The sequence below is a fragment of the Marmota monax genome, unplaced genomic scaffold (assembly GCF_021218885.2).
Source record: "Marmota monax isolate L192 unplaced genomic scaffold, Marmota_monax_Labrador192_F-V1.1 WCK01_AAM20220418_F8-fsc00170, whole genome shotgun sequence".
NCBI classification, from domain to species: domain Eukaryota; kingdom Metazoa; phylum Chordata; class Mammalia; order Rodentia; family Sciuridae; genus Marmota; species Marmota monax.
This window is the reverse complement of record NW_026692395.1, coordinates 1875361-1889754: the sequence shown is the minus strand read 5'-3', so window position 1 is coordinate 1889754 and position 14394 is coordinate 1875361. Positions and strand designations below refer to the sequence as shown.

Below are 14394 nucleotides of genomic sequence, written 5' to 3'. Positions count from 1 at the left end.
TTAAACTGCAGAGACTCTGAGCACTGCCAATTACTAGCTGGGTGACCTTGTGCAAGTCACTTAGCCTCTCTGGGGACTCATTTTCCTCCTCTGTAAAAACACGGTTCATAGTCCCTCCTACCCAGGGATTAAATGAGTGAACATTTTAACAAACTCAGGAAAGGACCTGGCAAAATATAATACTGTAGGAATGAGCGGTCCTCCTCACCCCAGTCCTCTAGCTGTCTTTTCAGAGAGAAAGACGTTCCCAAAACGCTCTCCTGTCTCCAGCCTCCAGGCTGGAATGGCGGCCGGTGAGACTGGGATACGGCCTGTTGTGCGCAGGCGCGCGCGAAGGGGGATGCGAGGGGCGGGGCTGCCGCCGCCTGGGCTGTTCCAATGATCGCGCACCGCCCCCGCCGCGCCCCGCGCCCGCCCTTGCTAGCAGGCACCTCCCGCCCCCTGCATTGCTGATGCTGCTGCTGGCAGACATGGACGTGGTGAATCAGGTACGCGCTCCAGCACCGCGGACAGAACCCTCTGTTTCCAGGCCTCCGGACTCGGGTCGCTTTGACCCCCTGACTCTGAGAGGTGGTGGCCAGGGTCCTGGCAACAGAGACCCGTTCCCTGGTGCTGGGGCTGGGGGTCTGCGGCAGGCGAGGGGAGGATGAGGGAGGTGGAAAAAAGAAGGAGTGCGCTCTTTGCCGCAGCGAGGGCTATCCTCATTGCCGCAGCGGAGGCCACCAAAATCCCTGATCATTACCGGCTACCTCGAAGGGAGCATGAGGGGGTCTTGGGGTTGGGGGAAAGAAAAGGGGGGAGGGGAGGGAAGAGTGGAAGGGAGACTGGGGGGGGGGCAGCGGATGAGCTAGGAAATAGAGCGACAGAAGGTGTGGGGGTGGGGTGGGGGAGGGCTGGCACTCGCCCCTCCCAAACAGACTGCACCCCAGTAGATGACCACTCCTTTCCCCAGGGCAGACCTAGGCGGACGATCCGATTTTGCCTCTCCAAACCCCCCAATCTCTTCTCCCACAAGACTTGTCCAGTGAAGCCATGTCCCAGCTCTCCCCCACCTTAATCAGTCCAGACCCTCTCCGCCATCTCACTCTGGTTCACCACCTCAGAACCTCGCCCCCTCACTAACCAATACCAACCCCTCCTCATCCTCATCTCCTCAGACCTCCCCCATCTGACTCACCTTTATTCCTGTGGACTGCTCCCCCACTTTAGACAACCCACCTCCCGCCCTATTATGACTCACCTTCACCACTCAAGACCCCCTCCCCCAACCCTAGTGAACCCCAACTCCTTCCTCACCTTCTTCACCGACCTTCTTCCCCATCTGATTCACCTTTAAGGATTTCACACCTACCTTCCCTAAGTGGTCCACACTCCATCCCTGACCTCTGAACTCTTCTGCCATCTGACCCACTATCACCTCAGAGCTCTCCACTAGACTTGAACCCTGAGGGTCTTTTCACAGAGACCCTGGTGCTCATACCTTCCCCAAGGTGTCACTTTTTCCTTCTCACTCCCTTTCCAAATGCCTCCCCCTCCCAGAGGTCACATGCCCTATCCTCAGGGGTCATCACCTGATAGCTTTTCCCCTTACCTTCCTGTCCATTTCCCCCAACCCCCCCTCCCCACTCTCTCCTCAGCTGGTGGCTGGGGGTCAGTTCCGGGTGATCAAGGAGCCCCTTGGCTTCGTGAAGGTGCTGCAATGGGTGAGTGTGATCTGGGTCGTGAGGAACACTGAAGAGAGAGCCAGAGGTAGTGGGGGTCCAGAAGAACCAGGGAGGAGGAGGGGTGGGAGCCAACAAATGGATGGACAGTGGAAGGGGATAAGGGAATTGGGCTTGAGGGTGAGGTCCCAGGGGTTTGAAGCCAAGGAAAGGATGGACTGTGACGTCACATAAGGCTGAGGGTACCCCCGTCGTGAAGTGGCATAATGTGACGTCCTACATCCTTTCTTGAAGTGAGGGAGGGGTGGGGGAGGTGGAGCCTAAAGCTGATTGCTTGGGGAGAGATGCAAAGACAGAGAAACCCAGAGACAGTGAAGGAGACAGGGAGAAATAGAGACAAAAATGATGGAGATAGAGAAGAAAATACTGAGAAAAAGAAAGAAATGAGAGAGAAAGGCAAACAGACAAGAAAAGATGCACAGAGAACAGAGATGCAAATGGAAATGGACACAGGGAGAGGAAGGAAAATGGAGTGGGGTAGAGAAGAGACAGACAGATTCTCAGAAATAAAGAGAAACTAACACAAAGAAAAAGAGATACGAAGGAGACAGAGAGAGGACCATATGGAGACCTCATGAGAGACAGAGACAGACCAAGAAACTGAAAGACACTGGCATAGACATACACTCATATAGAGAGAGCAAAAAGAGACACCTAGAGACAGGAGAGGCAGAAAATCAGAGTCACAGAGAGACAGACACATCTGAGAAAGACAAAGACATATAGAGAAAAAGAGATATAGAAAGATATGGAAACACAGTAAGACACACAGAAAAAGAAAGAGAGGAGGACATAAGAGCATAGAGGGGTAGAGACAGAGAGGCACAGGGAAAGGGAGAAACAGGAAGAGACAGCCACACCCCTGTAATCAGCTTGTGACTATGAGCCCTGATTAGGGGATGGGGGTGGGGACCTCTCCATCTGCTGCTGCCTATGCTGGGCCCCCATCTGTCCAGACGAGGGCACCCCCCCTCCCACATGCAGACAAGCTCAATATGACCATCCCCATCCCTGCTGCCCAAGGTCTTTGCCATCTTCGCCTTTGCCACATGCGGCAGCTACAACGGGGAGCTCCGGCTGAGCGTGGAGTGTGCCAACAAGACGGAGAGTGACCTCAGCATCGAGGTTGAATTTGAGTACCCCTTCAGGTGTGACCCCACCCTGGGATCCCAACAGACCTGGGAAAGGCAAGGGTGGGGTGGGACTGGCTAATACCTCCTACCCAGTGGCTTCTGCCCAGCCCCCACCTTAAGAGGTCATAACCACTGGGATTACTGCCCATGCACTGAGCACCTGCTGTGTACCTGGCACTCCTTTGGACATCTAGGACCATGTGGTGAGCAAGACAGACACAGGCTGTCACCCTCTGGCTCTGTTCTAGTGAAGGGAAAGGGTAAGGGACAGGAAATAAACAAGATTAAAAAGTAACACACCTGTAATCCCAGTTACTCTGGAGGCTGAGATAGGAGGATTGCAAGCTCGAAGCCAGTCTGAGCAACTCAGCAAGATTCTGTCTTAAAATAAAAATGGCTGGAGATGTCACTCGGTGATAGAATACCACTGGGTTTAATTCCTAGTACCACAAAAGAAAAAAAGTAAAATGCAGGGCCAGGGATGTAGCTCCGTGGTAGAACACTTGCCTAATCCCTGAGTTTGACCCTCAGCACAACCAAAACAAAAAATAGTAAAAGATATAAATCTAAACACAGTAGATGCTCAATCAATATTATTTATTCTCCATTCATTCATCCATTCCATACACATTTTTGAGAACCTGTTGTTTGCCAGATACTGCTCAAAGTGCTGGGGATATAGAAGTGACTAAAACACACCATGCTGTCTACCCATGTGGAGTCTATATGATAACAAACAAATTGATAAAGAGGATAGTTGCAAATGGAGAGAAACTCTAGGAGGCGATCCTCATGCAGGGTTTTCTGATAGTGAAAAATGAGTAGGTGCTGCTTAGATATGGGGAATGATGATACCCAGTTAAACGATTCTGGCATTTATTGAGCTTACATTGTATGCTGGGCTCTGTGCAGGATCCTAGGTGTCCAAGAGTGAGCACAGCTGGCATGGTTACTATCTCCTGAGGGATGGGGAGACCGGCCTATAGACACAATTTCCATTGAGGTTCCTCCACTACTTAGCCAAATCACATAACCACTCTGAGTCTCAACTTCCTTATCTGTAATTGGGGATGATAATAATGCCTATCCCACAGGGTTTTGGGAAGTCATAAATGAGTTAATACTTGCACCATGGTTAGCTTAGTGCCTGGCACATAGGAAATGCTTGCTAAGAGCCAGCCATAGTGGTGTAAGCCTGTAATCCCAACAACTCAGGCTGAGGAAGGAGGATCATAAGTTCATGGCCAGTCTGGGCAACTTATTGAGACTATGTTTGAAAATAAAGTAAGAAGGGCTGGTAGTGTAGCTAAGTGGTAGAGCACTTGTCTAACATGCCCAAAGCCCTGGGTTTAATCTCCAGTACTGAAAAAGTGCCCAGAAGTGTTGGCTAAATAAGTAAAAGAAACCAGTTTTAGGAATGCAAGGAAGGAGGCCAAGCATTGAGTTGGAAATTGGGGGTTTTGGAGCCCTAAATGTCAATGTCAGCCCAAGAGATCACTCAGTGGAAAGAGGAAACGGTTAAAATAGAGGAAATCCCAGCCCAGACCCTGAATAATGATGGAAAGAAGTGGAAGCACCAGGAAAGCATGACCTGAGAGGCAGAGGAGCAAACAAGGATCCACTGGATCATAGAAACCAGGGAGAAGAAGTGGTAGTTGGCAGCATAGAAAACTATTTAAAGTTGACCCTCTGCGAATCCACATCACAAAAGCTCCCTATGGACTCCCCAATGCCTAGGACTTCAGGACAGAAGGATCTGCCCTTTACCCAAAAGTCTCCCTCAAAGAAGTCTTTGTCCCAAGTCCTGCTGAACAAGCCTTCCTCAGTGCCCTGATACACCCTAAGGATCCCTCATTCCCCTTTGAGTACCTCCTCTCTAAACCCAGCCCACTGGAAACGGAAACTCAAACCCAGATTCAATTCCTTGTACAGCCTTGGACAAGTAATAGCCTTGCTAAGCCTCTGTTCACCTGTAAAATGAGTCTAGTAATGCCCACTTTAGAGAAATTGCTAGAAGGGCATCATTAAATTAGATAGATATATAAATTGCTTAGTAGGTGATCAATAAATGTTAAGCCTCCTCCTTCAGGAACTCTGCTATACATAAACACTGGCACAATTTGCTCAGTCTCAGAATCCTGCCCCCAGTCTGAGGTCAGAGCTCTTGGCCCCCATTCCAGGCCTTTACCCCCTACAGTTTCCTCCATTTCACCAGACTGTCCTTGCCTCACATATAAACATCCCGTTCCAATGTCCCTTCTACCCTCCTTTCTGTCTTTTCCTACTTTGTAGCCACTGGGCTTTTATCCTCTGCTATGCATACTTTTTTTTTTCCTCTCCCAGGAACCTGAAGTGGGATGGGGAGAAGAATGAGCAAGATATAGGGGGAAGATAGGATTCAGCTCCAACTCTGCCATTCCCTTGCCAGCTTTGTGACTTTGGTCAAGTTAATGCAGTTCTCTGAGCCTTTTTTACCCCTGTACATTTTATTCAGTAAATACTGCTTGAAAACCTACTATGTGCTCCAGGGTCCTCCAGACGCTGGGGATACAGCAGTGAACCAAACAAGAAAAAGCCCTGCCCTCTTGTAATTACAGCAGAAATCAAGATAAGTAATCCCAAAGCAAAACAAATCCCTGGTATGTTATGTGGTGATCACAGCTTCAGAGAAAAATGGAACAAGGAAGGGGGTTAAGGAGTACGGGGAGCAAATGGTTTAATTAATTTTTAAATAGTGATTTCTGGGAAGGCCTCACTAAGAAGGTGACAACAGAGCAAAGCTTGAAGAAGATGGGGGAGTAAGATATGAAGATATTTAAGAGAAGAGCATTCCTGGCAAAGGGAACAGCCCGTGCAAAGATCCTGAGTTAAGAGGATGACTGGCAAGTTCTAGGAATAACCAAGAGACAAGCGTGCCTAGGTTGGAGTGGAGCATGGATAACCCTTCTCACTAGAATGCTTTTGAGCAGTCAGTGAAATGTGACTGGGTACATCACAGGTGCTTTGTGAATGGTCATTCCCTCCCTTTCCTGGGATTTTGTCAGAATCTGGTAGACCCATGACTGGGCAGAGGGCTGACAGTATTCTCAGGGGCTGTACCACACCTGCCCACCTCTCTCTGCAGGCTGCACCAAGTGTACTTTGATGCACCCAACTGCCGAGGGGGCACCACAAAGGTCTTCCTAGTGGGGGACTACTCCTCTTCTGCTGAATTCTTTGTCACTGTGGCTGTGTTTGCCTTCCTCTACTCCATGGGGGCTCTGGCCACCTACATCTTCCTGCAGAACAAGTACCGAGAGAACAACAAAGGGCCCATGATGGTGAGTCCCCTGCTGTTTGTATGTAGAGTCTGGGGGACACAAGACCTCGGGGACAAAATTCATTTTGTTCATAGGCCACACCAACTGTCAGGCCCATATGGAAGCAGCCATCATAACAGCCACACGTTACTGCTGCTGCTGCCTCTTTGAGTCCACACTGGGTATCAGGGAGTGAGGGAGCCACAGGGCCCCAGGGACATACTCACAGCCTACAAAAAATCCCAGACAGGCCTACACCAGTGAACCTACCATTTCTCTCACAACCACGCAGTCTAGATCAAAGGAAGGAGCATGCAGAGGTTCTCTGTGACAGTCATGCATGTCATCCTGCCACACAGACAGATTCCTACACAGCTGTACTCACACACCCTCATCCCAGACATCAAATGACACAAATTCCCACGTGCAGATGAAAGTGGAAAGACACACCACTTCCCACAAATTCGGAAACATCCCACAGAGTTCCTCCCCAACACCTGCACCCACACATCACAATCAAACTCTCACATCCTCTGTGTCACATAAACTCACACAAGCTGAAGCTGGGAGGGCCACCTTCAGGTGAAAATGTTGTAGGCTTCCCAGCTGAAAAGGCAGGGGAGAGAGAGGGGCCTCTTGTGGGGGACCCTCCCTCCCAAGAAAGCTTCTGATCCCAGGAGGGTTCAGTGTGAAGTAGCCCACTCACAATGCCACCTTCCTCGCCCCTGTCCACCCTAGGACTTTCTAGCCACAGCGGTGTTTGCCTTCATGTGGCTAGTTAGCTCATCCGCCTGGGCCAAGGGACTCTCGGATGTGAAGATGGCCACAGACCCAGAGAACATTATCAAGGAGATGGCTGTCTGCCGCCACACAGGCAACACATGCAAGGAGCTGAGGGACCCTGTGACCTCAGGACTCAACACCTCAGTGGTAAGCCCTGGGAAACTGGAACTGTTTGAGAAGGGAGCCTGGGAAATTTCCAGTCTGGCATAGGGAGCATTGGAAAGTGAAAATGAGAGGACAGTCAGGAGAGATCCAAGGAGGATCCCTGGAGGAGGCATACCAACAACAGAGTCTTGAAGGATGAGATAACACAGCGATGCACATACTGTCCCCTAGTGGGGAACAGGAAGCCTTCTATCCATATTAAATTTGAGAAACTTGGATCCCAGACCCAACCTTGTCATGTAGAATCTCCCACAACTCAGTATCCTCTTGGAACCTTGGTTTTCTTATGTGCAAAAGGAAACAATAACTTGAAATGTTTCCCTACTTGTAAGTTCAAATCCTAGCTCTGCCACTTATGAGCTCTGTGACCTAAAGCTAGTCACACTGCCTCTCGGGGCTGTTTGAGCATGTAAATTGAAGACTAATAATTGGTTTTGCTCCAAACTTGAGTATTTCATGAATTAATAACATACAAAGTGCTTAGAAAAGGGCCTGGCACAATGTAAATTGCATACAAATGTTACAGGTGCCAAGATTCTAACTCTTCTTTCAATTACTTGCTGACTGAGACCTTGGGTAACTTAGCTTCTCTGGGCCTCAATTTCCTCTGTTTAAAGCAATGGAAATATCAGCCATGCATAGTGGGCACACCTGCAATCCCAGCAACCTGGAAGGTTGAAGTAAGAAGGACTGCAAGCTGGAGGCCAGCCTCAGCAACTTAATAAGGCCCTAAGCAACTTAGCAAGACTCTGTCTCAAAATTTTAAAAAAAATCAAAAGGGCCAGAGCTATAGCTTAGTGGTAAAGTGCCCCTGGGTTTAATTTCCAGGTCCAAATAAATTAATTAAATAAATAAATTAGAAATATCAGCCAAGTGTGGTGACATGGGCCTGTAGTCCCAGCTACTCTGGAGGCTGAGGCAGGAGGATCACTTGAGCCCAGGAGTTTGAGGTCAGCTGGGGCAACTTTGCCAGGCCCAGCCTCAATAAATAAATAAGGAAAAATTTAGGTAAAATAAAATGGAGATTTTACTTCCTATCTACAAAGGAACTTTTTAAAATAATACCTTTATTTTATTTATTTATTTTTACGTGGTTCCGAGGATTGAACCCAGTGCCTCACATGTGCCAGGCAAGTGCTCTACCAGTAAGCCACAACCTCAGTCCTAAAAATGAAATTTTGCTGGTGATGGTGGCACATGCCTGTAATCCCAACAATTTAGGAGTCTGAGGCAAGAAGATGGAAAGTTCAAGGTCAGACTGAGCAATTTAGCAAGGGCCTAAGAAATTCAGTAAGAGATCCAAGGAGGATCCCTGGAGGAGGCATACCAACAACAGAGTCTCAAAACAAACAAACAAAAAAAAAAGGACTAGGAATATAGCTCAGTAGTAAAGCACCCCTGGGTTCAATTCCTAGTACCAAAAAAAGGAATTTTAAGTTAATTAATAACATGTAAAGCACTTAGAAGTAGGCACAATATATAGCAAAAGATATATGAAAGGTTTTATGTTTTTAAAATATTTTTTATACATTCAATATATTGATATATTTTTGCTTTGTTTTTGTGGTACTGGGGATTGAAGCCAGGGGCACTTTACCGCTAAGGTATACCCCCAGCCCTTTTTATTTTTTATTGAGGGTCTTACAAAGTTGTACAGGCTGGCCTTGAACTTGAGATCCACCTGCCTCAGTCTCACGAGTCACTGGGACTAGTCATGTGCCACCAGGTCTGGCTCCCATGTATCTATATTTTAATATAACAGTACATAATTACATATTTTTACACATGAATAATTACATATGAATTTATACACATTGTGTATTCATGTGTGTGTGTGTGCACATTTGTTAGTGGCCTATTCTTTTGTTTTTTAAAATTAATTAATTAATTAATTATTTTGGTACTGGGCATTGAACTCAGGGACACTGGACCACTGAGCCACATCCCCAGTCCTATTTTATATTTTATTTTGAGACAGGGTCTCACTGAATTGCTTGGCACCTCACCATTGCTGAGGCTGACTGAACTCACGATCCTCCTGTCTCAGCCTCCCAAGCTGCTGGGATTACAGATATGCACCACCGCACCCAGCTTCTTTTATTAGTTTTTGACAGTACTTGAGATTGAACCCAGGACCTCGTGCATGCTAGGCAAGTGCTCAACCACTGAACTACATCCCCAGCCCTGTTAGTGGCATATTTAATAAAAAATGTATGTTTATATCCAGGCGTGATCGCACAATCCCGAAATCCCAGCTACTAGGGAAACTGAGACAGGAAAATCCCAAATTGAGGCCAGCCTGGACAACTTATCAAGCCCCTGTCTTGAAATTAAAATAAGGCTGCAGTTCAGTGGTAGAGCACACATACTCAAGGCCCTGGGTTCAGAACCTAGTTTTAAAAAAGTATGCTTACATCTTATGATAAACATATTACAAATTTAAATTTATTATAATTTATACATGTGTAAACATGTATATGTAATGTGTGCAAATAGATAAATACTTGTATACGGAATACTGATAACAGCTCCACATCCCCAGGAATCTTAATTCTAACATGCATCCTATGCCCAAGATAATGTTTCTGCACATTGACATTCAACCCTGGGACTCAGTCAGGACTTTAGAAACCACCACCGTCCAGGAGTCCACAAATTCAAACACTATAAGCCCATTCCTGTGCGCATGGCCTTGAAGTCCCCTCAGGCTCCCAAGGTAGTGGGCAGGGGACTACAGCCAGGCCTTATCTCCCTGCAGGTGTTCGGCTTCCTGAACCTGGTGCTTTGGGTCGGCAACCTGTGGTTTGTGTTTAAGGAGACAGGTTGGGCCGCCCCGTTCCTGCGTGCACCACCTGGCGCCCCTGAGAAGCAACCAGCACCCGGGGACGCCTACGGCGATGCAGGATACGGGCAGGGCCCCGGCGGGTATGGGCCCCAGGACTCCTACGGGCCCCAGGGTGGTTACCAGCCCGACTACGGGCAGCCAGCCGGCGGCGGTGGCGGTGGCTACGGGCCTCAGGGCGACTATGGGCAGCAAGGCTACGGCCCACAGGGTGCGCCCACCTCCTTCTCCAATCAGATGTAATCTGGTGAGTGACTGGCGGGTGATATGGCCAAAGAGGGTACATGAAAGGAGCTGGGCGGGTCAGTGAACCAATAAGAGTCAGGAATGGACAGTACATAGAACATTTGCCCACGAGTAAGGGTTAAAGTGTGAAGGAACCAATAAAGATACCTGAGTAGAAAAGCTAGCCAATGAATGGAGAACAAGAGAGTGGTACTTGAAGATGGGCAGAATAACAAGCCAATGAGAGGGAGGGAGAAGTGCAGCTCTGCGGGAAGGAAGGGGTGAAACAAGTAGACAGAGAGACCAATGAAAAGAGGGAATCTCAGGAGGACTTGCGCAGTAGAGTATAGTCGGAGGAGCGGCTCTGCGGAAGAGGTGGGTCTTAGAAGTGACAGGTTAGCCAATAGATGCTGAGTGTAAACGGCTTGAGTCTTGAAGGTCAGACGAGCTCACCAATGCCAGAGGAGGTGGTAGATAGGCCACCTCTCCCAAGTCTTCGAGGTTAAAGATGTGGTGTGGAATTTCAGAGGAGGAAAAGGGGTGGGGGTGGGGTGCTTGGGAAGGCTGACCGACATTTTTTTTTACTTACTATTTTTGCAATATTGGGGATTAAACCCAGGGCGGGCCTACCACTAAACTACACTTTTTAATTAATTAATTAGAAAAAATTTTCAGTTGTAGATGAACACAATATTTTATTTATTTATTTTTATATGGTGCTGAGGATTGAACCCAAAGCCTCACACCTGCGAGTCAAGCGCTCTACCTCTGAGCCCCAGCCCCAGCCCCCTAATTTATTTTTATTATTATTTATTCTGAGGCAGGGTCTCGCTAAATTATCCAGGTTAGCCTGCAGTCCTGCTACAGGCTTCCAGGTCACTGGAATTACAGGCTTGCACAACCGTGCCCAGCATGGCTTACCTGTCTTTTTGCTGTGCCTTAAGAGAGAATTGAGTCATCTGGTGGTGGTGCAATCCCTGCTACTCTGGAGGCTGAAGGAGGATGATTGAAAGTTTGAGCGCGGCCTCTGCAATTTAGTGAGACCCTGCCTCAAAATAAAAAGGGCTGGAATGTAATTCAGTGATAGAGTGTCCCTGAATCTGATCCTCAGTACTGCCAAAAAAAAAAAAAAAAGATTTCCCTGAGTTGGGGGGGCGGGCAGGAAGGCAAGGAAGTTGTAACATGTGGGTAGAGATAGTTTCTGGTACTGGGTTAGCTAGGAAGCAAAAGGCAGGGGATTTATTAAAGCATCTCTCATCTAATTGAACAAAGAACCCTGTGGGCCCTACCATCAAAATAATTCCATAGTCTTTCCACTTCTTACTGTAATCTCCCCTGGACCTCTTCACAGGTGTGCACCCCCATTTTTATTCTGTTCTATGCAGTATCCGAGTGATTCTGTTATATCCTAAATTAGTTCATGGCCCTCCTGTGCTTAGAAGTCAGCTGTAGTTCCCATCTCACCCATCTCATTGGAATTAAAACTAGAAGTCTTCACTATGTACATTAAATCCCTACACATTTAGCCCCCCCACCCCCATCTCACTTTCCTGACCTCACCTACCATTCCCCTACTCTGTTTCAGTCAAACTGGACACTGCAATGTGTCAAGCACAATCTGACTTCAGGGCCTTTGAACCTGTTTTCTTCCTAGAGTTTCACACCCACACAAATTAATATCTACCTAGCCAGCTTCATTTCATCCTTTTGGTCACTTGATCGTTGAGGTCTTGCCTGTCTAAAACAAATCCCCCTTGTTATCTCTCTCATAGTACCCTGTGCTTTTCCTTATCATGATCTATAATTATTAGTGTATATGTTTATTCACTGTCTCTTCCCCTAGACTGAGGAATATAACCAGAACTTATTCATACAGGACACACATCACTTAGAGCACTCCTCATGCTACGAAACATTTTATTGAGTAAACGATGGAAACACCATGAGACATTTACTCATTTTACTCTTCCCTGCTCAAAATCATTCCATGGCTTATATCACGTCTGGAGGCAAAGATGGAGTCTTCACAGCTTGATCCCCAAGGTGCCATGTGACCCCATTGCTGACACCATGCCCCTTGTTCACTCCACTTTCATTTTATTTCAATGTTATGAATTTATGTTCTACTACATAATTCATTTATGCATCATTAAGGAAAGTCTGTCTCCCCCTGCCACAAGGTATGCCCCATAAAGACAGGGATCTTTGTTTTGCTCAATACAGTGTATACCCAGTGGCTAGAACAATAGCTGTTAATGGATTGTTTTTAGTTGGGAGTGGGGGACCTTAATGGTTTTGGTACCTAACCCAGTGGGCTCAAGATCAGGAACACCATGAGGGCAGCTGGAAAGAAACTGATTTCAGGGCTGTGAGTGAAGAAAGAAAGGAAAAAGCAGCAGCACCCAGGGAAAGGGGGCAGCTCCTCCCTAAGGGTGCCATCTGTGTTTGGACCCTTTCTCCTTTCTGTGTTTTTTGTCTCTACAGGTCAGTGCAGCCCGGGAGGACCCCATGGGTGGGCAAGAGCTCAGGAGAAGGCCTGCCCCCCTTCCTTCCCCTACACCCTAGGTCTCCACCCCTCAAGCCAGGAGACCCTAACTGTCTTTGCTGTTTATATATATATATATATATTATATATAAATATCTATTTATCTGTCTGAGCCCTGCCCTCACCCCTCTCCCTTCATGCACTAGGGCCCCAGTCTTGAGTGGGCTTCTTCCCTACTCCTGCCCCTTCCCTGCATTCCTCAGCCCCTCTCTGATCCCTGTCCCTGTCCCCTGAATTTAGGGGGCTCTGGAAGGGGGACAGGGAGGGGACAGACCTCAGCTGTGTGGGGAGGGTGGGTGTGAATTCAGACTCTCCCCTCTCTCTAGCCCCTCCTCCTAACTCTGGCCTTGGTTCCACCAGCCTTGCCTGAACAAAGCTGTGAAGGAAAATTCAACCCTGAGGGTAGGGGAGAGGCAGAGATCCGGAATCTTGGGGTAGAGAGGACAGCTTGGATCCAAGGTGGTCTTTAAAGGGAGCTCTGGAGTGGAGGGGAGAAGTCATCAGGGAGTAACTGAAGTAAAGGGGTGCCTAAAGCATTCTGGGGTGAGGCTTGGAAGGAGGCCCAGGGCATGTCTCTAGAAGGGGTGGGGGTTTATGTGAGCCAGCAAGTGGACTCCAGACTGGTTGGGTCTTGGATTGGGACCAGCCTATAGAAGGTGTGTGTGTGTGTGTGTGTGTGTGTGTGTGTGTGTGTGGCTTGGCACATTCAAGAATCTGAACTTGATCTAATGGGAACACATCTTGAGTAGAGCAAGAGGTGGGGTTCAGGAATGAGCTAAGCTTGGGGTGAACTGTCCTAGTCAGGGTTCCAGAAGGGTTGTGGTTAGAGTGGGGTGAGCCTGGTGGTTTCAGAAAGGGCAGCCCCTCCCCCAATAGGACAGTGAAGAAAAGGTGTTTTAAATTGAACAGGTTTGGGTAATAGGTGGGGGGTGCTTAGGAGCTGCAGGATGAGTTTTGTTAAGGGTGGGGAAAATGGCCCTAGCTAAGGCTGGGAACCAAGGAAGCTGGTCTGAGAAAAAAACAAATGATTTGGCTTGGAGAGTGAGGGGTGGGATCCAGAGAGGAACAGCCCCCACACCCTTGTCCCTCCCCTTGACCAGATAGCTAGGTAATCAGAGGGCAGAGCCAGGCAGGTCTGTGGGGCTGGCCCACCCCTCTTCCCCCTTCCCCTGCCCCTCCCTCCCTCCACATCTCCACCCGATCTAGGGTGGTTGGAGGCCTGGTCTGGAGCCCCTATCCTGCACCCTCTGCTGTGTCTGTGATGTCGGTAGTGCCTGTGATTGTGTGTTGCCATTTCGTCTGGCTGTGGCCCCTTCCTTTCCCCTCCAGACCCCCCTTTCCCACACCCTGCCCTTCGGTATTGTTTGAAGACCCCCTCCCCAGGAAGAACAAATATGAATAATTCTCCTCCCCCAAATAAACTCCTCAACCACCTAGTCCAATCGGCTGCAGTTTCTCAATGTGTCTTTTTGGGGGGCAGATGGGGTGCGGGTAAAGACTGGGGAGAGGAGGCTAAGACCCAAACCTGATGAATGCAGTTCAGGCTGCTGCCACATCCTCTGTGAAGGCTCCTCGCCTGCCAGTCATTCTAAGTCATGCTCTGAGTAGACCTGCTAGCTATGACAGGTCTTTCTAGGGTTTGGTTCACACTCTGATCCCTCAGCCACTATCCTTCCTGGTT

At 48.3% G+C, this 14394-nt stretch overlaps 1 protein-coding gene across 1 annotated transcript; it reads left to right on the top strand.

The window, feature by feature from the left end:
- The first annotated feature begins 397 nt into the window (after positions 1–397).
- Syp (synaptophysin) lies at positions 398–14155 on the top strand. Its single transcript, XM_046442545.2, has 7 exons — positions 398–488; positions 1638–1703; positions 2745–2869; positions 5979–6174; positions 6892–7083; positions 9860–10190; positions 12653–14155. Exons 1-6 carry the CDS (start codon positions 453–455, stop codon positions 10184–10186), a joined length of 942 nt encoding a protein of 313 aa, XP_046298501.1. The 5' UTR covers positions 398–452; the 3' UTR covers positions 10187–10190; positions 12653–14155.
- The last annotated feature ends 239 nt before the right edge of the window (positions 14156–14394 follow it).